The following is a 27,966-nucleotide window of genomic DNA, read 5'->3' on the forward strand; positions in this document are numbered from 1 at the left end:
AAAATTTCACGAAAATAAATTGTCACGCACAACGAGTCTGTGTGCAAAATGTCAGCTCGATTGGATCACGGGAAGTGGGTTAAAAAACGACCGAAAGATTTGCACGGTCGTAAGCGCGCAAGCAAGCAAGCAAGTGAACTTAATATAAAGGATTTAAAAATTTGATTCGTTACGACGGCTCAGATTTGAAACGCATTCACACACATCGGCACAATCAAGAATACCATAAACATTTTTATTCAACCACAAAGTCCTTTAAAAACTTGAACAACAAACCATAACACTGGGTGGGTTTATCACAGTCGTGCTGCATGACGCCGCAGCAACGCGTTTTAGAATGTGCACCGCTGTGCATTGCTCGACGCCTCAACGTGCACCTAGCCTGGCACAAGCGCTGCGGTGACGTCACCGCCACCACTTAATTCATTTCCCGGACGTCATCGCGCTGAACAGGCACGCAGCAGGTAGCAACCCGGACACACCACATTGGGAGACATTTAAAAAAAATACACGTGGCAATATTTTCGCATGTAAATACGACTCGATTTGATTGCAAGTCCCATGATGAGTCGACGTGCGTGTGTGTGGGAAGCGGCAGTTTGTGGCTAAAGCACAGCAAGTTGGCACAGTAGGGGGCACAGGTGGTGCATCAGCCACTCGTCTCAGTCATCGCAGTCAGTCGACCCGTGGCACCTGCTGGGTCTGCCCCGTGACCTCCTGCCTGCGGGCGTTCGACACTTCACGTGTCCTCAAGGTGCACATGGCCTGGCACAAGCGTCGTGGTGACGTCACCGCCACTTAGTGGCGAATGGCGGCTGTTTAGCGGTTAACTCGCTGAACCACGAGCCCAGAGGCCCGAGTTCGACTCCCGTTCACGTCTAACGCCAGCGACGCTTACATCTGAACCAGGTGCTGGGCCTCTCCTAGGTCGACTCGGCCGCAAATGAGTACCTGGTGCGGTGTGTAGTAAACATCGCCACTGGGGGGAGACAAAGGCGGCCGGGCGTGGTTGCTGGCCCACCCACCCCCTCGCGTGCCGCAGTGCCGGCAGCCTTCATAGGCGCTGCTGCTGCTGCTGCTACGAACAGCGGCCCTTGCCCCGGTGTTTTGTGCATGTGAGCGCGTGAGCGTTTTCCCTCGAACAAACAAAGAAGATGTCTACAATGTTAAAACGACTTTCAGCGGTCAGCACAAAGACACTTCACTCAATTTTCTTTCGCAAACTGCCAACGGAACCGCAGGTCTGCAACAGTCGGGAGAATAAGAGCGTGCGTGTGTGCGTGCTTGTGTGTGCGTGCGTGCGTGTGTGCGTGCGCATTCGATACAACTGTGGGGGGGGGGGGTCCACCCCCCTAAAGAAAAAAACTAAACGTTGTTTCAGAAATCAGTAATCTACGGGAACCCACATTGCCGCGATCGAGATGACGGAGAGGCTTTACCCTTTTAGGCAATACTACAGCAGCGCTGTTAAAACTGTCGTGACTGCAGGGATTCATCTTCTTGGTTCTTTTGGTAAAGTCATCCCATAGAAGAGAAATAATAAAAATAAAACATAATAAAATACAATTCTCAAATTCCTTTGTCAAGGCGCCCTTCCTCCCCTAACCCAGCTTAAATATACGCTGCCAAGCCTGGGGTGTTCATTCAGACGCTGTCTTTCCGACAGACCTGTTCTTCACCTGAGGACGGCTGCTTGCGTTGTGGCCGAAACGTCGTGAGAATTGTATTTTAAGTTTTATTTTTATTATTTTATTATTTCCCTTCTACGTGACTTTACCGAAAGAACCAAGAAGATACAGCAGCGCTGTTAAGATGTTTAAACACCAAGAGGCAGGAGAAGTCGGGATTTTCTCGGATGAACCAGAAATATAACAAATTTTTCAACGGATCTCCGTGCAAAAAAATAATGTTTAAGTGAAGCAAATTGAGTTTGTTAACTGAACAAGACACAAATGTGTCGTAAAGAATGCGCCGATCTTGTTTCATTACAAAAGTCCACACAAACGCACTCGCTCACAAAATATGCAGTTTCCGCTTCAAAGTTAAGCCCAACGACGACCGCGCGTGTGTTGCGATCGAAACATCGTCGTTTTTTGGTGATTTTCTCTCAACCTACCTCCGTGACTTTGCCGAAAGAGCCAATGAATATTAATTCCAGCAGTCGAGAAAGCTTTAAGTCAAGATTTGGCGTCATCTGGTCCAACACCATGTGAGAATGTGCTCTAAGAAAAGCTGTCTCGGGTGTGGGCCAATCAATTTCAAGGACAGTGCATACATTATCAGAGTTATGTTTTTTATTGCGTTCCGACCGCAGGTATTGTGGTCAATGCAAACATGACTCCTTGTAAAAAAGGTGTCAGTTTTGTTGCCAGATAAAAGGGTCAAAAAACAATTATGATATTTTGCTACTGGCAAATGAGGTTCCAATGGTGTAAATGCTTCACCCCGAGCTCTCATACTCTGATGGTGCATTGTCTTTAAGTTGTGCGCCTTTTGTCATCATCTGGTCCAACACCATGTGAGACTAGGCTCTAAGGAAAGCTGTCTCGGGTGTGGGCCAATCAACTTCAAGGACAGTGCACATTATCAGAGTTATGTTTTTTGTTTGCGTTCCGACCGCAGGTATTGTGGCCAATGCAAACATGACTCATTGTAACAAAGGTGTCAGTTTTGTTGCCAGATAAAAGGGTCAAAAAACAATTATCATATTTTGCTACTGGCAAAGGAGGTTCCAATGGGGTCAAGATTTGAAGCGTCAGCATTGTCCTTGAAACCGATTGGCCCTCCAACACCAACCCCAGGCTGAAGCCTTCTTCTTCACAGACTCGTTTCACCGCCGCTTGCCGCTGCTACGAGCGGAGAAGAACGGCAGGAGGGGAACAGCCGTTGACAGGCAGCCCTTGGGGGAGGCTGCAGGCCAACAAGTTTCAAGGACCACGCGTGTACACACCGTTACCAAAGCGCGTCTGGATCGCATGTTTTACCACAACGCACGATGTGCGCCGTGAACAGAGGTCGCAACCGGGTACCCAATACCCGTACCCTACCCGATACCTGGCTACCCGTACCCGGCCGGTTACGGGTAGCCGGGTAGCCGTTTGCGACCCTGGTGCGGCCGGGTACGGGTACGGGTAGGCCGTGAGTCACTGGTGAGTAACTGTTTGTCACTCATTTCCCAACGTCTTGTCTCTTCTCACAATTCAAGTTCCTAGAATCAACCCACCCGCGCCTGCAACATGGCTTCATCCCAGAGGTCGCAATCGGGTACCCGATACCCGTACCCTACCCGTACCCGGCCGGGTACGATAGGGTACGGGTACGGCCGGGTACGGGTACGAGTACCCGTTTGCGACCCTGGTGCGGCCGGGTACGGGTAAGGAATCAAAACCCGTTTGCGACCTCTGGCGGTGAATGCAGACCCGACGGTGCCTTGTGATAACAGGCGGGCATCGATTTGGTGTTTGCACATCTTTGATGTCGTACCCCCGCACCGCAGATTATCACGGCTTGATTTAACGTGTAGCAGGCTTGCGCGACCAATATTATTCACAATAAAAGGTTTTTGGGTCAGATCGCGTTATTTATAAATGTGTCGTAACCCTCCACCACCCGACACGGCGAAACAGTAAACAAATGTCACGTTTTTCAAAGGACAAAACAATTCACTTCTTTAGCCCACCGGTGTGTGTTGAAGAGAGAATCAACAGCATTGGAAAGTTTGAGTCGCGCGACGTTTCGCTGGTAATCACAATCAGCCTCATCGGGCAAGGCTGCTGAAGCCCTCCTGTTGCTTCCGGTCTTAAATATAGCAGCGGCAGCAGCAGCGGCAGCAGCGGCAGCGGCAGCAGCGGCAGCAGCGGCAGCAGCGGCAGCAGCAGCAGCAGCAGCAGCAGTAGCAGCAGCAGCGGCGGCAGCAGCAGCAGTAGCAGCAGCAGCGGCAGCAGCGGCAGCAGCAGCAGTAGCAGCAGCAGCGGCAGCAGCAGCAGCAGTAGCAGCAGCAGTAGCAGCAGCAGCAGCAGTAGCAGCAGCATCAGTAGCAGCAGCAGCGGCAGCAGCGGCAGCAGCAGCAGTAGCAGCAGCAGCGGCAGCAGCAGCAGCAGTAGCAGCAGCAGTAGCAGCAGCAGCAGCAGTAGCAGCAGCAGTAGCAGCAGCAGTGGCAGCAGCAGCAGCAGTGGCAGCAGCAGCAGCAGTGGCAGCAGCAGTAGCAGCAGCAGTGGCAGCAGCAGTGGCAGCAGCAGGGTTTACTACGTACGGTGCGGCGCGAACGAAGTTCAACCTACATGCATAAAGGCTAATATTCCACTGGTCAGCAAAAAAAATAATAATTCTGGCCTGGACTTTTGCAGCTGTTCTAGACTAATTTCAGGGTGCTGATTGTTATGCTATCGGCATACCACATTTTCATTGATTTTACCCGAAATTAACTCTGTCACTTATGATTGCAAGTTGTTGCGAGTCAGTGACTGCTTTAGTGTTAAAATACGGTGCTGTATTTATAGGATAGTGTGTTTATAATATCATTTTATGTAGATATCCACATTTATTAACATTTTTCTTCTGCGGTTTTTATTGAAAATGCAACATTTGATATCTCAAAAACCTGTGATAGACAAAAACTGATGCCAGATTTGGAATCAGCAGCCCAAAATTACCTTACAACCGTTGGAATACCTTATGCCAGAAAAAGCGTGTTGACCAGTGTTCTTTTCTTCACGAAATCGATGAATTGTCTCTCGTCCGCGGCTCAAACAACGGAACGGAGCGCGGAGCGTCGCTGACTTTTAACCTTCGCAGCAGCGTCACCACGCCCCGTGCAGGTGACAACGAAGAGCTTCACGGCTCATCGGATTCCTTCAAGTCTAAAAAAACGATTCTGATAAAAAAAACTACACGAACATTTATATCCCGTGACCATTGCATAGCGACGCTGCGGTTTCTCTCGCCCTCAAGGGTCACGAGTTCAAATCCTGCCCGGGGTGGATTGAGGCCCATCATCATCATCATGCCTCCCTCCGGGGTGTCAATAAAATTGAGTACCGTTTTGTACGGAAGTCAAAAGTGGTTGTCCAATGGGCCGGGATGTCCCCCCCGCTCCGCTCCCGCCACAGGAATGTGGAACTTCCCCCGCTGCCTCTGCAGGGCTACGGGGGTCAACCAGGAAGTGAATGCCGCTCCAATTCCCGTTCAAAAAAGGGAAATCGATTGCTCGGCAGGTCCAAGCCGGTGAGTCGCAAGCAACATAACCGGACACACGTCGGCCAATCGGAACGCGGCGTGTTTGGATTGGACGCGACTCCAACGGCCAATCAAGGAGTGCAGCACGGCGCATTCTAATTCGACGCGATCGGCCAATGGCAACGCGGCACGGCGCGTTGCCATTGGCTGCGTCGAGTCGACGCGAACGGCCAATCGCAACGCGGGGTTTCCTGTTGCAGCTCAGAGCTCCTCGTGCCGGCGGTTGAGATCGTCGCCGTAGTTGGTGGCCTGGCTGCCCAGGAAGACGCTCCACTTGGCCAGCACCTCCTCCTTGGACAACTTGCCGTCCTTGCGACCCGGCAAACCACAGACAGGAATCGACAGCGACGACATTCAATCTTGACGTGAGGCTTTCGTGACTGCAGGAAGCCACGCCCTGTGGTTCTTTCGGTAAAGTCCACGTGGGTAGAAGATCTACAGATCACGACGGTTGCTTGCGTTGTGATCGAAACGTCGTCGTCTTTCGATTTATAGCTTTCGTGACTGCAGGGATTCATCTTCTCAGTTCTTTCGGGTAAAGTCACGTAGAAGGAAAATAATAAAAATAAAACATTATAAAATACAATTCTCACGACGAACAGGTCTGTCTGAAGACACTGTCTTTCCGACAGACCTGTTCTTCACCTGAGGACGGCTGCTTGCGTTGTGGCCGTAACGTCGTGAGAATTGTATTTTAATATGTTAAATTTTTATTATTTTATTATTTCCCTTCTACGTGACTTTACCGAAAGAACCAAGAAGAAGTCGTCATCTATGAAGTTTTCTACCTCCGTGGACTTTACCGAAATAACCTAAAAGGGTAACGACATTCGAGGCAAAGATCCCCCGTGTAGCCTTCGCAGACTGTTGTGGCAAGTGCTCTTGTGGCACACGAGGGGGGGTGGGTGACCAGCAACACCGCTGCTGCCTTTGTCTCCCCAGCGACGATGTTGGCTACACACCGCACCAGGTACTCATTTGAGGCCAAGTCGACCTAGGGGAGGAGGCCCATGACCGCTTCAGATGATCACCGCTGGTGGTGGCCGTGAGCGGGAAAGATAAAAAAAGACAAAGATCCCCCGTGTAGCCTTAACAGACTGTAGGGGCAAGTGCTGTTAGCGAGCACCTATGGTGGCACACGAGGGGGTGGGTGGGTGGCCAGCACCACGCCCGGCCGCCTTTGTCTCCCCCCCAGTGCCGATGTTGACTACACACCGCACCGAGGTGCTAGTTCGAGGCCGAGTCGACCTAGGGGAGGCTCACAAACTGCTAAACCCGAGCTTTTAATTCGGTGGCGTTTGCGTTGTCCTTGTGCTCTCTCCCCGCGGGGGTCGCGAGGATTTTTCTCCGAGTACCTTCGGTTAATTCCCCCCCTCTACGATTAGCATCAACGTGGCGCGTTTTAGAGTACAGTAAAACCTTGGAATGCGAGTAACGTGGTCGGCGAGTGTTTTGCAAGACGAGCAATTTTTTAAAATAAATATTAATTTGATAAACGAGCGAGGTCTTGCAATACGAGTAGTGCGTGTATACGCTGTGTCTGCCGGGCGTCACGTGATCACAACTGATATACGAGTGCTTTGATATACGAGTGCTTTGGATTACAAACACGTTTCCGGAACGAATTATGCTCGCAATCCAAGGTTTTACTGTATTTGGCTGCTGTGAAACTTCCCACGATGATGAGGACGACGACGACGACGACGAAGATGATGACGACGACGACGATGATGACGATGATGACGACGATGATAACGACGACGACGAAGACGATGATGACGATGACGACGATGACGACGATGACGACGATGACGACGATGACGACGATGATGACGATGATGACGATGACGACGATGATGACGACGATGATGACGATGACGACGATGATGACGATGACGACGATGATGACGATGACGACGATGACGACGATGATGACGATGACGACGATGATGACGATGACGACGATGACGACGACGATGATGACGATAACGACGATGACGACGAGCCACTTCGTTGAGCTATAATAGCCAGGGTCGCTCCTGAAAAAAAAGCGCTACACGGCTCGGGGGGGGGGCCTGACCTGGTAAAATAAAAAGTTTAACAGTTGAACTTCACGCACAAGTTTGCGGGCACCTCCCATGACGTACATGTACGTACACGTGTACGTACGTACATGCGTGCGTGCATGTACACGTACGTACATGTGTACGTCACCTGTTTTTTCTCACGTCATGATGTGCACACGCGTGTGTACATCATCAATTTTTTTTTTCCCCAATTCTTATCTTTTTTTTCTCCACCATTTTGATACTGGCATCAAACAAAGAAAGGTCCCGTAGTTAAGAGCTTTATAGCTCATCGGATTAAGGTGGGGGGCATGGGGGTGGGGGGGTGGGGGCAAGGGGGGGTGCGTGGGGGAGTGGGGGCGTGGGGGGGTGGGGTGCGTGGGGGGGTGGTGTGCGTGGGGGGGTGGGGGGGTGCATGGGGGGGTGGGGGCAAGGGGGGGTGCGTGGGGGAGTGGGGGCGTGGGGGGGTGGGGTGCGTGGGGTGCATGGGGGGATGGGGGTGCATGGGGGGGTGGGGGTGCGTGGGGGGGTGGGGACTTGGGGGCGTGGGGGGTGCGTGGGGGGTGCGTGGGGGTCGCGTGGGGGGTGCGTGGGGGGTGCGTGGGGGGTGCGTGGGGGGTGCGTGGGGGTCGCGTGGGGGGTGCGTGGGGGGTGCGTGGGGGGTGCGTGGGGGGTGCGTGGGGGTCGCGTGGGTCCCCACCTCGTCGCCCCCGTCGGCCTCCCCCACGAGGTGGCGTGCCTCTGCATGTGCGTGCTCGTAGCCGACGGGCAGCAGCCAGGAGCGCACCTCCTCGCGCCCCATCCGCCCGTCGCCGTCAGAGTCGCGGAACCGCCGGAACTGCTGCCGCTCCGTCTCCACCCAGTCCGGCTCCGTCTCCGCGGGCCCCGCCGGGTGGTACATGTCGGCTGGGCGGCGGTCGGGGTCACATTTCGACTTTACGAACTCTCGGAGAGACGGGGTCAAAAGCTGTCCGTTTCACACCGTGGGCTGCTTTCGCGACCAAATATTATCCATTCTAGATGTGAAGCTTTCGTGACTGCAAGGATTCGTATTCTTGGGTTTTTTCGGTAAAGTCACGTAGGTAAAAAATTTAAATTAATAAAAGTAAAATAAAAATCACGACGTTTCGGAGGCAACACAAGCTTCCGTCTTCAGGTGGAACCGTCACAGCTCACGATAGCTGTATCAAGTGAGAGAAATTCCAAGAACACAGTATTTGTATATATACTGGTTGAGGGTGGGAGGAGCCAAGGTAGGCCCTGAATACGAGGTGTGGATGATGTAATATTATATTACATCACCCGCACCTCGTTTACACAACAAAGGCTCATTCCTAACAGCGTGCTTCAGCCGCACCGAACCTCACAAAAATAATATCCAGGGCCTACCTTGGCTCCTCCCACCCTCAACCAGTATATATATACAAATACTGTGTTCTTGGAATTTCTGTCACTTGATACAGCAGTCGTGCTGTGAGGGTTCCACCTGAAGACGGAAGCTTGTGTTGACTCCGAAACGTCGTGATTTTTATTTTATTTTAATTTTACTTTTATTAATTTTAAATATTATCCACCGGAGGGCTTCACGTTAATGTGCAGGCTGCTTCAAAAGAATGTGAACACTTCTAGATTTTAAGTTGTCGTGACTGCAAGGATCCATACTTTTTGGGGGTTTTCGGTAAAGTCACGTCGGTGAAAAGTAAAATAAATGAAAATTAAAACAACTGAATTCAATCACGACGTTTCGGAAGCAACACAAGCCTCCGTCATCAGGTGGAACTGCTACATTCTGTAGTGAAATGAAATCATTCACCACCTGAAGAGGGAGGCTTGAGTTGCTTGCAAAACGTCGTCATTTAATTTAGTTGGTTTCATTTTTAAATAATTTACTTTTTACCTACGTGACTTTACCGAAAAAAAAAAAAGAATGTGAACGCTGACATGGGACTAACGTTTTTAATGGACAAAGAACGGAAAATGTTAATAGCTTCAAAAAGTCAGAGATTCTCCGCTTGTTCGCCATCGTTGTCAACGCGTGCCTGGAATCTTCTCCAGGTGGTCTCCAGAGCATGGAAGCACATTTCTCGTGGTGTTGTTGCAAATTCTCAGAAGGGTTCACATTTGTTTTTTTAAGTACCCTGTATTTACGCGACATGAACCAAAAAAACCTCGATTAGAAACCAGCCTCACCACCTACACCACCTACACCACCAGCACCTACACCACCAGCACCACCTACACCACCAGCACCACCTACACCACCAGCACCTACACCACCAGCACCTACACCACCAGCACCACCTACACCACCACCACCTACACCACCAGCACCACCTACACCACCAGCACCACCTACACCACCACCACCTACACCACCAGCACCACCTACACCACCACCACCTACACCACCAGCACCACCTACACCAGCACCACCTACACCACCAGCACCTACACCACCAGCACCTACACCACCAGCCCCACCTACACCACCAGCACCTACACCAGCCCCACCTACACCACCAGCACCACCTACACCACCAGCACCTACACCACCATCACCTACACCACCAGCACCTACACCACCAGCACCACCTACACCACCAGCACCTACACCAGCCCCACCTACACCACCAGCACCTACACCACCAGCACCTACACCACCACCACCACTTACACCACCAGCACCTACACCACCAGCACCTACACCACCAGCACCTACACCACCAGCACCTACACCACCAGCACCACCTACACCACCAGCACCTACACCACCAGCACCTACACCACCAGCACCACCTACGCCACCAGCACCTACACCACCACCACCTACACCACCACCACCTACACCACCAGCACCTACACCACCACCACCTACACCACCAGCACCTACACCACCTACACCACCAGCACCTACACCACCAGCACCACCTACACCACCACCACCTACACCACCACCACCTACACCACCAGCACCACCTACACCACCAGCACCACCTACACCACCACCACCTACACCACCACCACCTACACCACCAGCACCACCTACACCACCAGCACCTACACCACCAGCACCTACACCACCAGCACCACCTACACCACCAGCACCACCTACACCACCAGCACCTACACCACCAGCACCACCACCACCTACACCACCACCACCTACACCACCAGCCCCACCTACACCACCACCACCACCTACACCACCAGCACCTACACCACCACCAGCACCTACACCACCACCACCTACACCACCAGCACCTACACCACCACCAGCACCTACACCACCACCACCTACACCACCAGCACCTACACCACCACCACCTACACCACCACCACCTACACCACCAGCACCACCTACACCAGCCCCACCTACACCACCACCACCACCTACACCACCAGCACCTACACCACCAGCACCTACACCACCACCACCTACACCACCACCACCACCTACACCACCACCACCTACACCACCACCACCTACACCACCACCACCTACACCACCAGCACCACCTACACCACCAGCACCTACAACACCACCACCTACACCACCAGCACCTACACCACCAGCACCACCTACACCACCACCACCTAAACCACCACCAGCACCTACACCACCACCACCTACACCACCAGCACCTACACCACCAGCACCTACACCACCAGCCCCACCTACACCACCACCACCTACACCACCACCACCTACACCACCAGCACCACCTACACCAGCACCACCTACACCACCAGCACCTACACCACCACCACCTACACCACCAGCACCTACACCACCAGCACCTACACCACCACCACCTACACCAGCACCACCTACACCACCACCACCTACACCACCAGCACCACCTACACCAGCACCACCTACACCACCAGCACCTACACCACCACCACCTACACCACCACCACCTACACCACCAGCACCACCTACACCAGCACCACCTACACCACCACCACCTACACCACCAGCACCTACACCACCACCACCTACACCACCAGCACCTACACCACCACCACCACCTACACCACCACCACCTACACCACCACCACCTACACCACCAGCACCACCTACACCAACAGCACCTACACCACCACCACCTACACCACCACCACCTACACCACCACCACCACCTACACCACCACCACCACCTACACCACCACCACCTACACCACCATCTTCAAGTGCAAGTCTGGCCGAAGGCCGTGAGGGAGCTCACCGATGTATTCCTCCAGATCGATGAATCCGTCTCCGTCCTTATCCACGTCCTCGATTGTCTCCTGCAATCACATTCACCGCCATCGTCATCATCGTCGTCATCGTCGTCATCGTCGTCATCGTCGTCATCGTCGTCATCGTCGTCGTCATCATCGTCATCGTCGTCATCGTCATCGTCATCGTCGAGGATCAATCCGCTGCAGGATGAACGACAAAACCGCAACGGGGCAACGGGCAGGAATCTAAAACTGGATCTAAAAGCAACTCACGATGGTCGCTGAGCGTTCCACTCGGTTTGCTGCATTGCCGTCGCCTCCAGATAATATGAAGACGCGCTTTGTGCGTTACCCTCCCCGGACGCGCGCCAACGGACGTGCAGTCGGACACGCGGTCGGGATGCACGAGCAATGGGACGCGCAATCGGACACGCGATGGACCGAGAGAGCGATCGGACGAACGATGGAACTAACGCGAACGGACGAGCGACGGATCGACGGAGGGAGCGAGGGCGATGGAGGGCGACTCACGGTGACGACGATGTCGCTCATGTGCCCGAAGGAGGAGGGGTGCAGGAAGGCGGCAAACTCCCCGCGGCTCAGCTCGCCGCCCCCCGCGGCGGCGCCGCCGCTCACCCCGCCGGCAGCGGCCGCGTCAAAGCGCCGCTTGTCCCTTGCCAGCAGCCGGGAGTAGGAGTCGGCCGTCTCGACTGGGTCGAGGCACGCGGCACGCACGGCACACGGCACGCACGCACAGCACGCAGGACGCACACACACGGCACAAGTGCAGCATGCACACGTTAACATCTCCTAACCACCGTGATGATGAGAGAGTGAAACACGCAAACTACAAATATACAGCAGCAGCAGCAGCAGGCGCCGTCAGGGTCGTGATCGAACCCACGACCTCCCGCATACCAGGCGAGGTAGTCAACATATTCCTAGCCACCGTGATGATGAAGATGAGAGAGTGAAACACGCAAACTCCAAATATACAGCAGCAGCAGGCGCCGTCAGGGTCGGGATTGAACCCACGACCTCCCGCACACCAGGCAAGGCAGTCAACATCCCCTAGCCACCACCGCGAGAGAGACAGAGAGAGACAGAGAGAGACAGAGAGAGACAGAGAGAGACAGAGAGAGACAGAGAGAGACAGAGAGAGAGACACGCAAGAGGTGAGGAGCCGTCGTCCGGGAGGCGTACAGGAGAGGCCGCCGTAGGTGGCGTTGCGGTACTCGTCCCAGGAGAGGCGCCCGTCCCCGTTGGGGTCCCTCCAGCGCTGCTCCGCGTCCTCGTGCAGCCAGCGCCGCTGCGTCACGCGGATCCACGCCGCCAGCTCCTCCTCGCTCACCAGCCCGTCGCCGTCGGCGTCCATGCGGTCCACGAGCTTGCTGCGCGCGGACGGGGGCGGCACGCACGCACAGAGCAGCGACAGACAGAGATGGAGGGAGAGAGACGGAGGGAGACAGAGGGAGACAGAGACAGACAGACAGAGACAGAGAGACGGACAGAGACAAACAGAGACAGACAGAGACAGACAGAGACAGAGAGACGGAGAGAGACAGAGAGAGACAGAAAGAGACAGAGACGGAGACAGAGAGAGGCGGACAGAGACGGAGACAGAGACAGACAGAGACAAAGAGACAGAGACAGAGGGAGAGAGACGGGGACGGCACGCACGCACGGAGCAGAGACAGACAGAGACGGAGACAGATAAAGACGGACAGAGACGGAGAGAGAGACGGGGAACGCAGAGAGAGAAGGACACGGACAGAGACGGAGAGACAGAGGCAGACATTACGCACGGGCTCAGCACTTGCGTTGAGCGATCGTTCCGCCACGAATGTGAGTATTGGGCGCCACGGTGGCTAGGAGATGTTCTTAGGTTTTTTCCGGTAAAGTCACGTAGGTAAAAAATTTAAATTAATAAAAGTAAAATAAAATAAAAATCACGACGTTTAGGATATGTTAACTACCTCCCCGCCTGGCCAGCGTGGTTTGATTTACTGCGTCTCGTTTTTATGCTCAAGTTGTACCTCCAGGCCAAATGAACACAAACTATGTAAATAGTCTCCTCGAGGTGCTGCGATTGCCACAGCCGAGGGTGGTGCAGCAAACGGAGAAAAATCCACGACCTCCTGCACACCAGGCGAGGTAGTCAACATCTCCTAGCCACCGTGATGAGGAGTGAGACACGCAAACTCCAAATATACAGGAGGCGTTCATCAAGGTCAGGGATCGAACCCACAACCTCCTCCATACCAGGCGAGGTAGTCGACATCTCCTACCCACCGTGATGATGATGAGACACACACACACGCAAACTCCAAATATACAGCAGCAGCAGGCGTCAGTGGTCTGGATCGAACCCACAACCTCCTGCATACCAGGCGAGGTAGTTAACATCTCGTAGCCACCGTGATGATGAGAGAGAGAGAGAGACACGCAAACTCCAAATATACAGCAGCAGGCGACATCAAAGTCAGGAATCGAACCCACGACCTCCCGCGCACCAGGCGAGGTAGTCAACATCTCCCTAGCCACCGTGATGATGATGAGAGAGACACACAAACTCCAAATATACAGCAGCAGCAGGCGTCAGGGTCGGGATCGAACCCACGACCTCGCGCGCACCAGGCGAGGTAGTCAACATCTCCTAGCCACCGCCGCGGCCCGTCCATCCGCTCTCACCCGAGCCGCTCCTTGCTCTCTTGCGGGCTCAGGCTGTGGAGCTCGCGCGCCGCGTACGACCCCAGCACGGCCTCGGGGTCGGAGCCCAAGGCCCGCGGCGTGTCGTCGTCGCCGCCGCCGCCGCGCGTCCCGGCGTGCCGCTGCTTCTCGTCCGCCGTGGGTTTGGCCGCCGCGAGGTTCGCCGTGGCCAGGAGCAGTGCGAGCAGCAGCAGCGCCGTCGTCATCGCTGTCATCGCCGCTGTGCCTGATGGAAGAGATGAGGACAACGAGTGAGTGGTAGGGAGTGGAAGCAGGAGAGAGGGAGGGGAGAGGAGGGGAGGGAGAGAGGGGAGGGAGCGAGCGAGAGAGCGAGCGAGAGGTGGGGCTATACATAAAGCAGAGTTTAAAAATGTAAATTTAATTTAAAAAAAAAATACGAAATGATGAACGAAGCAAAGTGCCGAATACACCGAGCATCTTCTTGTTTCCACTGATCGTAAAAATAAAAAAAGAGGGGAGGGAGGGGAGGGAGAGAGGGGAGAGGAGGGGAGAGAGGGAGGGGAAGGAGGGAGACTTCAAGGGGCTGGTTTCTGCCAAAATTTGGCTGGAATTTCTTCACGCTCATTTGACGGGTGGGGGGAGGGTGTCGCGTCCTTTTTGACACGTGGGGCGACAGAGGGTGCTGTGCCACGTGACTGAAGGAGGGGATCCAGCAATGGGGTTTTTGAGGAAGCTTCTTTTTGTGTTTGCGTCCTGTGAACACAGCAGCACACTGTGGGATGTTTTATACATGGCGAGACCGTGTCGTATGTTGAATCTATGGGCCTCTGTGCGAGTCTATGGCTCTGTATGAGGTTATGGGTCTCTGTGTGAGTCTATGTGTCTCTGTGTGAGTATATGGGTCTCTGTGTGAGTCTATGGGTCTCTGTGTGAGTCTATGTGTCTCTGTGTGAGTCTGTGTCTCTGTGTGAGTCTATGGGTCTCTGTGTGAGTCTATGGGTCTCTGTGTGAGTCTATGTGTCTCTGTGTGAGTCTACGGGTCTCTGTGTGGGCCTATGTGTCTCTGTAAAAGTCTATGGGTCTATGTGTGAGTCTATGTGTCTCTGTGTGAGTCTATGGGTCTCTGTGTGAGTCTATGGGCCTCTGTGTGAGTCTATGTGTCTCTGTGCGAGTCTATGGGTCTCTGTGTGAGTCTATGGGTCTCTGTGTGAGTCTATGGGTCTCTGTGTGAGTCTATGGGTCTCTGTGTGAGTCTATGTGTCTCTGTGTGAGTCTATGTGTCTGTGTGAGTCTATGTGTCTCTGTGTGAGTCTATGGGTCTCTGTGTGAGTATGTGTCTCTGTGTGAGTCTATGGGTCTCTGTGTAAGTCTATGGGTCTCTGTGTGAGTCTATGGGTCTCTGTGTGAGTCTATGGGTCTCTGTGTGAGTCTATCGTCTCTGTGTGAGTCTATGGGTCTCTGTGTGAGTCTATGGGTCTCTGTGTGAGGCTATGGGTCTCTGTGTGAGTCTATGGGTCTCTGTGTGAGTCTAAGGCTCTCTGTGTGAGTCTATGGGTCTCTGTGTGAGTCTAAGGCTCTCTGTGTGAGTCTATGGGTCTCTGTGTGAGTCTGTGTCTCTGTGTGAGTCTATGAGTCTCTGTGTGAGTCTATGGGTCTCTGTGTGAGTCTATGTGTCTCTGTGTGAGTCTATGAGTCTCTGTGTGAGTCTATAGGTCTCTGTGTGAGTCTGTGTCTCTGTGTGAGTCTATGGGTCTCTGTGTGAGTCTATGGGTCTCTGTGTGAGTCTAAGGCTCTCTGTGTGAGTCTATGGGTCTCTGTGTGAGTCTAAGGCTCTCTGTGTGAGTCTATGAGACTCTGTGTGAGTCTATGGGTCTCTGTGTGAGTCTGTGTCTCTGTGGGAGTCTATGGGTCTCTGTGTGAGTCTATGGGTCTCTGTGTGAGTCTATGGGTCTCTGTGTGAGTCTAAAGCTCTCTGTGTGAGTCTATGGGTCTCTGTGTGAGTCTAAGGCTCTCTGTGTGAGTATATGGGTCTCTGTGTGAGTCTATGGGTTTCTGTGTGAGTCTATGGGTTCTGTGTGAGTATGTGGGTCTATGTGTGAGTCTATGGGTCTCTGTGTGAGTCTGTGGGTCTCTGTGTGAGTCTATGGGTCTCTGTGAGTCTGTGGGTCTATGTGTGAGTCTATGGGTCTCTGTGTGAGTCTATGGGTCTCTGTGTGAGTCTATGTGTCTCTGTGTGAGTCTGTGGGTCTCTGTGTGAGTCTACGGGTCTCTGTGTGAGTCTGTGGGTCTATGTGTGAGTCTATGCGTATCTGTGTGAGTCTGTGGGTCTCTGTGTGAGTCTATGGGTCTCTGTGTGAGTCTGTGGGTCTATGTGTGAGTCTGTGGGTCTATGTGTGAGTCTATGGGTCTCTGTGTGAGTCTATGGGTCTCTGTGTGAGTCTATGGGTCTCTGTGTGAGTCTATGGGTCTCTGTGTGAGTCTATGGGTCGCTGTGTGAGTCTATGTGTCTCTGTGTGAGTCTATGGGTCTATGTGTGAGTCTATGGGTCTCTGTGTAAGTCTATGGGTCTCTGTGTGAGTCTATGGGTCTCTCTGTGTGAGTCTATGGGTCTCTGTGTGAGTCTATCGGTCTCTGTGTGAGTCTATGGGTCTCTGTGTGAGTCTATGGGTCTCTGTGTGAGGCTATGGGTCTCTGTGTGAGTCTATGGGTCTCTGTGTGAGTCTAAGGCTCTCTGTGTGAGTCTATGGGTCTCTGTGTGAGTCTAAGGCTCTCTGTGTGAGTCTATGGGTCTCTGTGTGAGTCTGTGTCTCTGTGTGAGTCTATGAGTCTCTGTGTGAGTCTATGGGTCTCTGTGTGAGTCTATGTGTCTCTGTGTGAGTCTATGAGTCTCTGTGTGAGTCTATGGGTCTCTGTGTGAGTCTGTGTCTCTGTGTGAGTCTATGGGTCTCTGTGTGAGTCTATGGGTCTCTGTGTGAGTCTAAGGCTCTCTGTGTGAGTCTATGGGTCTCTGTGTGAGTCTGTGTCTCTGTGTGAGTCTATGAGTCTCTGTGTGAGTCTATGGGTCTCTGTGTGAGTCTATGTGTCTCTGTGTGAGTCTATGAGTCTCTGTGTGAGTCTATGGGTCTCTGTGTGAGTCTATGGGTCTCTGTGTGAGTCTATGGGTCTCTGTGTGAGTCTATGGGTCTCTGTGTGAGTCTATGGGTCTCTGTGTGAGTCTAAAGCTCTCTGTGTGAGTCTATGGGTCTCTGTGTGAGTCTAAGGCTCTCTGTGTGAGTCTATGGGTCTCTGTGTGAGTCTGTGTCTCTGTGTGAGTCTATGAGTCTCTGTGTGAGTCTATGGGTCTCTGTGTGAGTCTATGTGTCTCTGTGTGAGTCTATGTGTCTCTGTGTGAGTCTATGGGTCTCTGTGTGAGTCTGTGGGTCTCTGTGTGAGTCTATTTGGAGTCTATGGGTCTCTGTGTGAGTCTATGGGTCTCTGTGTGAGTCTATGGGTCTCTGTGTGAGTCTATGGGTCTATGTGTGAGTCTGTGGGTCTATGTGTGAGTCTATGGGTCTCTGTGTGAGTCTATGGGTCTCTGTGTGAGTCTATGGGTCTCTGTGGTGAGTCTGTGGGTCTATGTGTGAGTCTGTGGGTCTATGTGTGAGTCTATGGGTCTCTGTGTGAGTCTATGGGTCTCTGTGTGAGTCTATGGGTCTCTGTGGTGAGTCTGTGGGTCTATGTGTGAGTCTGTGGGTCTATGTGTGAGTCTATGGGTCTCTGTGTGAGTCTATGTGTCTCTGTGTGAGTCTATGGGTCTCTGTGTAAGTCTATGGGTCTCTGTGTGAGTCTATGGGTCTCTGTGTGAGTCTATGGGTTATGTGTGAGTCTGTGGGTCTATGTGTGAGTCTATGGGTCTCTGTGTGAGTCTATGGGTCTCTGTGTGAGTCTATGTGTCTCTGTGTGAGTCTGTGGGTCTCTGTGTGAGTCTACGGGTCTCTGTGTGAGTCTGTGGGTCTATGTGTGAGTCTATGCGTATCTGTGTGAGTCTGTGGGTCTCTGTGTGAGTCTATGGGTCTCTGTGTGAGTCTGTGGGTCTATGTGTGAGTCTGTGGGTCTATGTGTGAGTCTATGGGTCTCTGTGTGAGTCTATGGGTCTCTGTGTGAGTCTATGGGTCTCTGTGTGAGTCTATGGGTCTCTGTGTGAGTCTATGGGTCTCTGTGTGAGTCTATGGGTCGCTGTGTGAGTCTATGTTTCTCTGTGTGAGTCTATGGGTCTCTGTGTGAGTCTATGGGTCTCTGTGTGAGTCTATGGGTCTCTGTGTGAGTCTGTGGGTCTCTGTGTGAGTCTATGGGTCTCTGTGTGAGTCTGTGGGTCTATGTGTGAGTCTGTGGGTCTATGTGTGAGTCTATGGGTCTCTGTGTGAGTCTATGGGTCTCTGTGTGAGTCTATGGGTCTCTGTGGTGAGTCTGTGGGTCTATGTGTGAGTCTGTGGGTCTATGTGTGAGTCTATGGGTCTCTGTGTGAGTCTATGTGTCTCTGTGTGAGTCTATGGGTCTCTGTGTAAGTCTATGGGTCTCTGTGTGAGTCTATGGGTCTCTGTGTGAGTCTATGGGTCTCTGTGTGAGTCTATGGGTCTCTGTGTGAGTCTATGTGTCTCTGTGTGAGTCTGTGGGTCAATGTGTGAGTCTATGGGTCTCTGTGTGAGTCTATGGGCCTCTGTGTGAGTCTATGTGTCTCTGTGCGAGTCTATGGGTCTCTGTGTGAGTCTATGGGTCTCTGTGTGAGTCTATGGGTCTCTGTGTGAGTCTATGGGTCTCTGTGTGAGTCTATGTGTCTCTGTGTGAGTCTATGTGTCTCTGTGTGAGTCTATGTGTCTCTGTGTGAGTCTATGGGTCTCTGTGTGAGTATGTGTCTCTGTGTGAGTCTATGGGTCTCTGTGTAAGTCTATGGGTCTCTGTGTGAGTCTATGGGTCTCTGTGTGAGTCTATGGGTCTCTGTGTGAGTCTATCGTCTCTGTGTGAGTCTATGGGTCTCTTTGTGAGTCTATGGGTCTCTGTGTGAGGTTATGGGTCTCTGTGTGAATCTATGGGTCTCTGTGTGAGTCTAAGACTCTCTGTGTGAGTCTATGGGTCTCTGTGTGAGTCTGTGTCTCTGTGTGAGTCTATGAGTCTCTGTGTGAGTCTATGGGTCTCTGTGTGAGTCTATGTGTCTCTGTGTGAGTCTATGAGTCTCTGTGTGAGTCTATGGGTCTCTGTGTGAGTCTGTGTCTCTGTGTGAGTATATGGGTCTCTGTGTGAGTCTATGGGTCTCTGTGTGAGTCTAAGGCTCTCTGTGTGAGTCTAAGGCTCTCTGTGTGAGTCTATGGGTCTCTGTGTGAGTCTAAGGCTCTCTGTGTGAGTCTATGGGTCTCTGTGTGAATCTGTGTCTCTGTGTGAGTCTATGAGTCTCTGTGTGAGTCTATGGGTCTCTGTGTGAGTCTATGTGTCTCTGTGTGAGTCTATGAGTCTCTGTGTGAGTCTATGGGTCTCTGTGTGAGTCTGTGTCTCTGTGGGAGTCTATGGGTCTCTGTGTGAGTCTATGGGTCTCTGTGTGAGTCTATGGGTCTCTGTGTGAGTCTAAAGCTCTCTGCGTGAGTCTATGGGTCTCTGTGTGAGTCTAAGGCTCTCTGTGTGAGTCTATGGGTCTCTGTGTGAGTCTGTGTCTCTGTGTGAGTCTATGAGTCTCTGTGTGAGTCTATGGGTCTCTGTGTGAGTCTATGTGTCTCTGTGTGAGTCTATGTGTCTCTGTGTGAGTCTATGGGTCTCTGTGTGAGTCTGTGGGTCTCTGTGTGAGTCTATGTGTCTATGTGTGAGTCTGTGGGTCTATGTGTGAGTCTGTGGGTCTCTGTGTGAGTCTATGGGTCTCTGTGTGAGTCTGTGGGTCTATGTGTGAGTCTATGGGTCTCTGTGTGAGTCTATGGGTCTCTGTGTGAGTCTATGGGTCTCTGTGTGAGTCTATGGGTTATGTGTGAGTCTGTGGGTCTATGTGTGAGTCTATGGGTCTCTGTGTGAGTCTGTGGGTCTCTGTGTGAGTCTATGGGTCTCTGTGTGAGTCTGTGGGTCTATGTGTGAGTCTATGGGTCTCTGTGTGAGTCTATGGGTCTCTGTGTGAGTCTATGTGTCTCTGTGCGAGTCTGTGGGTCTCTGTGTGAGTCTACGGGTCTCTGTGTGAGTCTGTGGGTCTATGTGTGAGTCTATGCGTATCTGTGTGAGTCTGTGGGTCTCTGTGTGAGTCTATGGGTCTCTGTGTGAGTCTGTGGGTCTATGTGTGAGTCTGTGGGTCTATGTGTGAGTCTATGGGTCTCTGTGTGAGTCTATGGGTCTCTGTGTGAGTCTATGGGTCTCTGTGTGAGTCTATGGGTCGCTGTGTGAGTCTATGTGTCTCTGTGTGAGTCTATGGGTCTCTGTGTGAGTCTATGGGTCTCTGTGTGAGTCTATGGGTCTCTGTGTGAGTCTATGGGTCTCTGTGTGAGTCTCTGTGTGAGACTATGGGTCTCTGTGTGAGTCTGTGGGTCTCTGTGTGAGTCTATGGGTCTCTGTGTGAGTCTGTGGGTCTATGTGTGAGTCTATGGGTCTCTGTGTGAGTCTATGGGTCTCTGTGTAAGTCTATGGGTCTCTGTGTGAGTCTATGGGTCTCTGTGTGAGTCTATGGGTCTCTGTGTGAGTCTATCGTCTCTGTGTGAGTCTATGGGTCTCTTTGTGAGTCTATGGGTCTCTGTGTGAGGTTATGGGTCTCTGTGTGAATCTATGGGTCTCTGTGTGAGTCTAAGGCTCTCTGTGTGAGTCTATGGGTCTCTGTGTGAGTCTAAGACTCTCTGTGTGAGTCTATGGGTCTCTGTGTGAGTCTGTGTCTCTGTGTGAGTCTATGAGTCTCTGTGTGAGTCTATGGGTCTCTGTGTGAGTCTATGTGTCTCTGTGTGAGTCTATGAGTCTCTGTGTGAGTCTATGGGTCTCTGTGTGAGTCTGTGTCTCTGTGTGAGTATATGGGTCTCTGTGTGAGTCTATGGGTCTCTGTGTGAGTCTAAGGCTCTCGGTGTGAGTCTAAGGCTCTCTGTGTGAGTCTATGGGTCTCTGTGTGAGTCTAAGGCTCTCTGTGTGAGTCTATGGGTCTCTGTGTGAATCTGTGTCTCTGTGTGAGTCTATGAGTCTCTGTGTGAGTCTATGGGTCTCTGTGTGAGTCTATGTGTCTCTGTGTGAGTCTATGAGTCTCTGTGTGAGTCTATGGGTCTCTGTGTGAGTCTGTGTCTCTGTGGGAGTCTATGGGTCTCTGTGTGAGTCTATGGGTCTCTGTGTGAGTCTATGGGTCTCTGTGTGAGTCTAAAGCTCTCTGCGTGAGTCTATGGGTCTCTGTGTGAGTCTAAGGCTCTCTGTGTGAGTCTATGGGTCTCTGTGTGAGTCTGTGTCTCTGTGTGAGTCTATGAGTCTCTGTGTGAGTCTATGGGTCTCTGTGTGAGTCTATGTGTCTCTGTGTGAGTCTATGTGTCTCTGTGTGAGTCTATGGGTCTCTGTGTGAGTCTATGGGTCTCTGTGTGAGTCTGTGGGTCTCTGTGTGAGTCTATGTGTCTATGTGTGAGTCTGTGGGTCTATGTGTGAGTCTGTGGGTCTCTGTGTGAGTCTATGGGTCTCTGTGTGAGTCTGTGGGTCTATGTGTGAGTCTATGGGTCTCTGTGTGAGTCTATGGGTCTCTGTGTGAGTCTATGGGTCTCTGTGTGAGTCTATGGGTTATGTGTGAGTCTGTGGGTCTATGTGTGAGTCTATGGGTCTCTGTGTGAGTCTGTGGGTCTCTGTGTGAGTCTATGGGTCTCTGTGTGAGTCTGTGGGTCTATGTGTGAGTCTATGGGTCTCTGTGTGAGTCTATGGGTCTCTGTGTGAGTCTATGTGTCTCTGTGCGAGTCTGTGGGTCTCTGTGTGAGTCTACGGGTCTCTGTGTGAGTCTGTGGGTCTATGTGTGAGTCTATGCGTATCTGTGTGAGTCTGTGGGTCTCTGTGTGAGTCTATGGGTCTCTGTGTGAGTCTGTGGGTCTATGTGTGAGTCTGTGGGTCTATGTGTGAGTCTATGGGTCTCTGTGTGAGTCTATGGGTCTCTGTGTGAGTCTATGGGTCTCTGTGTGAGTCTATGGGTCGCTGTGTGAGTCTATGTGTCTCTGTGTGAGTCTATGGGTCTCTGTGTGAGTCTATGGGTCTCTGTGTGAGTCTATGGGTCTCTGTGTGAGTCTATGGGTCTCTGTGTGAGTCTCTGTGTGAGACTATGGGTCTCTGTGTGAGTCTGTGGGTCTCTGTGTGAGTCTATGGGTCTCTGTGTGAGTCTGTGGGTCTATGTGTGAGTCTATGGGTCTCTGTGTGAGTCTATGGGTCTCTGTGTGAGTCTATGTGTCTCTGTGTGAGTCTGTGGGTCTCTGTGTGAGTCTACGGGTCTCTGTGTGAGTCTGTGGGTCTATGTGTGAGTCTATGCGTATCTGTGTGAGTCTGTGGGTCTCTGTGTGAGTCTATGGGTCTCTGTGTGAGTCTGTGGGTCTATGTGTGAGTCTGTGGGTCTATGTGTGAGTCTATGGGTCTCTGTGTGAGTCTATGGGTCTCTGTGTGAGTCTATGGGTCTCTGTGTGAGTCTATGGGTCTCTGTGTGAGTCTATGGGTCTCTGTGTGAGTCTATGGGTCGCTGTGTGAGTCTATGTTTCTCTGTGTGAGTCTATGGGTCTCTGTGTGAGTCTATGGGTCTCTGTGTGAGTCTATGGGTCTCTGTGTGAGTCTATGGGTCTCTGTGTGAGTCTGTGGGTCTCTGTGTGAGTCTATGGGTCTCTGTGTGAGTCTGTGGGTCTATGTGTGAGTCTGTGGGTCTATGTGTGAGTCTATGGGTCTCTGTGTGAGTCTATGGGTCTCTGTGTGAGTCTATGGGTCTCTGTGTAAGTCTATGGGTCTCTGTGTGAGTCTATGGGTCTCTGTGTGAGTCTATGGGTCTCTGTGTGAGTCTATGGGTCTCTGTGTGAGTCTATGTGTCTCTGTGTGAGTCTGTGGGTCAATGTGTGAGTCTATGGGTCTCTGTGTGAGTCTATGGGCCTCTGTGTGAGTCTATGTGTCTCTGTGCGAGTCTATGGGTCTCTGTGTGAGTCTATGGGTCTCTGTGTGAGTCTATGGGTCTCTGTGTGAGTCTATGGGTCTCTGTGTGAGTCTATGTGTCTCTGTGTGAGTCTATGTGTCTCTGTGTGAGTCTATGTGTCTCTGTGTGAGTCTATGGGTCTCTGTGTGAGTATGTGTCTCTGTGTGAGTCTATGGGTCTCTGTGTAAGTCTATGGGTCTCTCTGTGAGTCTATGGGTCTCTGTGTGAGTCTATGGGTCTCTGTGTGAGTCTATCGTCTCTGTGTGAGTCTATGGGTCTCTGTGTGAGTCTATGGGTCTCTGTGTGAGGCTATGGGTCTCTGTGTGAGTCTATGGGTCTCTGTGTGAGTCTAAGGCTCTCTGTGTGAGTCTATGGGTCTCTGTGTGAGTCTAAGGCTCTCTGTGTGAGTCTATGGGTCTCTGTGTGAGTCTGTGTCTCTGTGTGAGTCTATGAGTCTCTGTGTGAGTCTATGGGTCTCTGTGTGAGTCTATGTGTCTCTGTGTGAGTCTATGAGTCTCTGTGTGAGTCTATGGGTCTCTGTGTGAGTCTGTGTCTCTGTGTGAGTCTATGGGTCTCTGTGTGAGTCTATGGGTCTCTGTGTGAGTCTAAGGCTCTCTGTGTGAGTCTATGGGTCTCTGTGTGAGTCTAAGGCTCTCTGTGTGAGTCTATGGGTCTCTGTGTGAATCTGTGTCTCTGTGTGAGTCTATGAGTCTCTGTGTGAGTCTATGGGTCTCTGTGTGAGTCTATGTGTCTCTGTGTGAGTCTATGAGTCTCTGTGTGAGTCTATGGGTCTCTGTGTGAGTCTGTGTCTCTGTGGGAGTCTATGGGTCTCTGTGTGAGTCTATGGGTCTCTGTGTGAGTCTATGGGTCTCTGTGTGAGTCTAAAGCTCTCTGTGTGAGTCTATGGGTCTCTGTGTGAGTCTGTGTCTCTGTGTGAGTCTATGAGTCTCTGTGTGAGTCTATGGGTCTCTGTGTGAGTCTATGTGTCTCTGTGTGAGTCTATGTGTCTCTGTGTGAGTCTATGGGTCTCTGTGTGAGTCTATGTGTCTCTGTGTGAGTCTATGTGTCTCTGTGTGAGTCTATGGGTCTCTGTGTGAGTATGTGTCTCTGTGTGAGTCTATGGGTCTCTGTGTAAGTCTATGGGTCTCTCTGTGAGTCTATGGGTCTCTGTGTGAGTCTATGGGTCTCTGTGTGAGTCTATCGTCTCTGTGTGAGTCTATGGGTCTCTGTGTGAGTCTATGGGTCTCTGTGTGAGGCTATGGGTCTCTGTGTGAGTCTATGGGTCTCTGTGTGAGTCTAAGGCTCTATGTGTGAGTCTATGGGTCTCTGTGTGAGTCTAAGGCTCTCTGTGTGAGTCTATGGGTCTCTGTGTGAGTCTGTGTCTCTGTGTGAGTCTATGAGTCTCTGTGTGAGTCTATGGGTCTCTGTGTGAGTCTATGTGTCTCTGTGTGAGTCTATGAGTCTCTGTGTGAGTCTATGGGTCTCTGTGTGAGTCTGTGTCTCTGTGTGAGTCTAAGGCTCTCTGTGTGAGTCTATGGGTCTATGTGTGAGTCTAAGGCTCTCTGTGTGAGTCTATGGGTCTCTGTGTGAATCTGTGTCTCTGTGTGAGTCTATGAGTCTCTGTGTGAGTCTATGGGTCTCTGTGTGAGTCTATGTGTCTCTGTGTGAGTCTATGAGTCTCTGTGTGAGTCTATGGGTCTCTGTGTGAGTCTGTGTCTCTGTGGGAGTCTATGGGTCTCTGTGTGAGTCTATGGGTCTCTGTGTGAGTCTATGGGTCTCTGTGTGAGTCTAAAGCTCTATGTGTGAGTCTATGGGTCTCTGTGTGAGTCTAAGGCTCTCTGTGTGAGTCTATGGGTCTCTGTGTGAGTCTGTGTCTCTGTGTGAGTCTATGAGTCTCTGTGTGAGTCTATGGGTCTCTGTGTGAGTCTATGTGTCTCTGTGTGAGTCTATGTGTCTCTGTGTGAGTCTATGGGTCTCTGTGTGAGTCTATGTGTCTCTGTGCGAGTCTATGTGTCTCTGTGTGAGTCTATGGGTCTCTGTGTGAGTCTGTGGGACTATGTGTGAGTCTATGGGTCTCTGTGTGAGTCTATGGGTCTCTGTGTGAGTCTATGGGTCTCTGTGTGAGTCTATGGGTTATGTGTGAGTCTGTGGGTCTATGTGTGAGTCTATGGGTCTCTGCGTGAGTCTGTGGGTCTCTGTGTGAGTCTATGGGTCTCTGTGTGAGTCTGTGGGTCTATGTGTGAGTCTATGGGTCTCTGTGTGAGTCTATGGGTCTCTGTGTGAGTCTATGTGTCTCTGTGTGAGTCTGTGGGTCTCTGTGTGAGTCTACGGGTCTCTGTGTGAGTCTGTGGGTCTATGTGTGAGTCTATGCGTATCTGTGTGAGTCTATGGGTCTCTGTGTGAGTCTATGGGTCTCTGTGTGAGTCTGTGGGTCTATGTGTGAGTCTGTGGGTCTATGTGTGAGTCTATGGGTCTCTGTGTGAGTCTATGGGTCTCTGTGTGAGTCTATGGGTCTCTGTGTGAGTCTATGGGTCTCTGTGTGAGTCTATGGGTCGCTGTGTGAGTCTATGTGTCTCTGTGTGAGTCTATGGGTCTCTGTGTGAGTCTATGGGTCTCTGTGTGAGTCTATGGGTCTCTGTGTGAGTCTATGGGTCTCTGTGTGAGTCTCTGTGAGTCTATGGGTCTCTGTGTGAGTCTGTGGGTCTATGTGTGAGTCTGTGGGTCTATGTGTGAGTCTATGGGTCTCTGTGTGAGTCTATGGGTCTCTGTGTGAGTCTATGGGTCTCTGTGTGAGTCTGTGGGTCTATGTGTGAGTCTGTGGGTCTATGTGTGAGTCTATGGGTCTCTGTGTGAGTCTATGGGTCTCTGTGTGAGTCTATGTGTCTCTGTGTGAGTCTATGGGTCTCTGTGTGAGTCTATGGGTCTCTGTGTGAGTCTATGGGTCTCTGTGTGAGTCTATGGGTCTCTGTGTGAGTCTATGGGTCTCTGTGTGAGTCTATGGGTCGCTGTGTGAGTCTATGTGTCTCTGTGTGAGTCTGTGGGTCTCTGTGTGAGTCTATGGGTCTCTGTGTGAGTCTGTGGGTCTATGTGTGAGTATGTGGGTCTATGTGTGAGTCTATGGGTCTCTGTGTGAGTCTATGGGTCTCTGTGTGAGTCTATGGGTCTCTGTGTGAGTCTGTGGGTCTATGTGTGAGTCTGTGGGTCTATGTGTGAGTCTATGGGTCTCTGTGTGAGTATATGGGTCTCTGTGTGAGTCTATGGGTCTCTGTGTGAGTCTATGGGTCTCTGTGTGAGTCTATGGGTCTCTGTGTGAGTCTATGGGTCTCTGTGTGAGTCTATGGGTCTCTGTGTGAGTCTATGGGTCTCTGTGTGAGTCTATGGGTCTCTGTGTGAGTCTATGGGTCTCTGTGTGAGTCTATGGGTCTCTGTGTGAGTCTATGGGTCTCTGTGTGAGTCTATGGGTCTCTGTGTGAGTCTATGTGTCTCTGTGTGAGTCTGTGGGTCTCTGTGTGAGTCTACGGGTCTCTGTGTGAGTCTGTGGGTCTATGTGTGAGTCTATGCGTATCTGTGTGAGTCTGTGGGTCTCTGTGTGAGTCTATGGGTCTCTGTGTGAGTCTATGGGTCTCTGTGTGAGTCTATGGGTCGCTGTGTGAGTCTATGTGTCTCTGTGTGAGTCTATGGGTCTCTGTGTGAGTCTATAGGTCTCTGTGTGAGTCTATGGGTCTCTGTGTGAGTCTATGGGTCTCTGTGTGAGTCTATGGGTCTCTGTGTGAGTCTATGGGTCTCTGTGTGAGTCTATGGGTCTCTGTGTGAGTCTATGGGTCTCTGTGTGAGTCTATGGGTCTCTGTGTGAGTCTATGTATAAAGTGCGTTGAACTTCTTTCGCGCCGTACGTAGCCAACTGTGGCAAATTGGAGGTGCGTGGAGTCGCGCGCTAACCTTGTCCGCACGTTTCAAACAATCAATCGCATTTGGAAGTTTCATTCATCACCCCCACGGTGCCGGTAATTCCACGTTCCAGTGCCGGGACCCGTACACTCTAACGTATCTTTCCAAGCAACTCCCAATTGTCTCAACCATTCGGCCGTGCACGCGATAGGCGACGTTTCGGGCGACGACCCTCCCCTTGCGTTAAGGCGTTCTGTGATTTAAAAACCAAAAAATATTAATATAGCAAATAAATACAATTAGATCGTCGTAACCGTGTTGCTTTAAAGTCGTAACAACGCTCGCGTCTGCGTTCCCAGTTCGTACAACAACAACAACAAACAAAGTAGTAAATAAAACTCACGGTAATTCCTCCCAAGTCGTCGGATTACGTGAAGTTTAGTTTGTTTAGCGCTCGCTCCGGTAACCCCGTTACCTTGAGCAGCGTGATGGACACACCGGTCCCCTATTCAACACACGGGGCACGAACCCACCAATAGGAGCGCTCCTTGCTAAGGTTACACGGTGGGAGGGGGGAGGTGCCGAATGAAATCGGCTCTGCGATTGGTCAGAATTATAAGCGGGTGGGGAGGGGGCGGGCCTATCCGCGTCGCTGATTGGCTGAGCGGTGTCGACGTGGGTTATGCGAGACGCTTTCTGCTCCTTCTGGCAGACATCTTCTTCTTCTGGAAATTCTTCTGGAAGAGGAATTTATCTTCTGGAAGATATAAT

At 51.8% G+C, this 27,966-nt stretch overlaps 1 protein-coding gene across 1 annotated transcript; it reads right to left on the reverse strand.

Annotated features, from left to right (window-relative positions):
• Nucleotides 1-221: 221 nt before the first annotated feature.
• On the reverse strand, nt 222-27,737 carry LOC144737107 (calumenin-B-like). Its single transcript, XM_078619782.1, has 7 exons — nt 27,599-27,737; nt 14,217-14,460; nt 12,729-12,916; nt 12,057-12,235; nt 11,531-11,591; nt 8,002-8,207; nt 222-5,544 (listed from the first exon to the last, which is right to left on the reverse strand). Exons 2-7 carry the CDS (start codon nt 14,447-14,449, stop codon nt 5,437-5,439), a joined length of 975 nt encoding a protein of 324 aa, XP_078475908.1. The 5' UTR covers nt 14,450-14,460; nt 27,599-27,737; the 3' UTR covers nt 222-5,436.
• Nucleotides 27,738-27,966: the final 229 nt, after the last annotated feature.

Source organism: Lampetra planeri, chromosome 64, assembly GCF_965212315.1.
Source record: "Lampetra planeri chromosome 64, kcLamPlan1.2.h2, whole genome shotgun sequence".
NCBI classification, from domain to species: domain Eukaryota; kingdom Metazoa; phylum Chordata; class Hyperoartia; order Petromyzontiformes; family Petromyzontidae; genus Lampetra; species Lampetra planeri.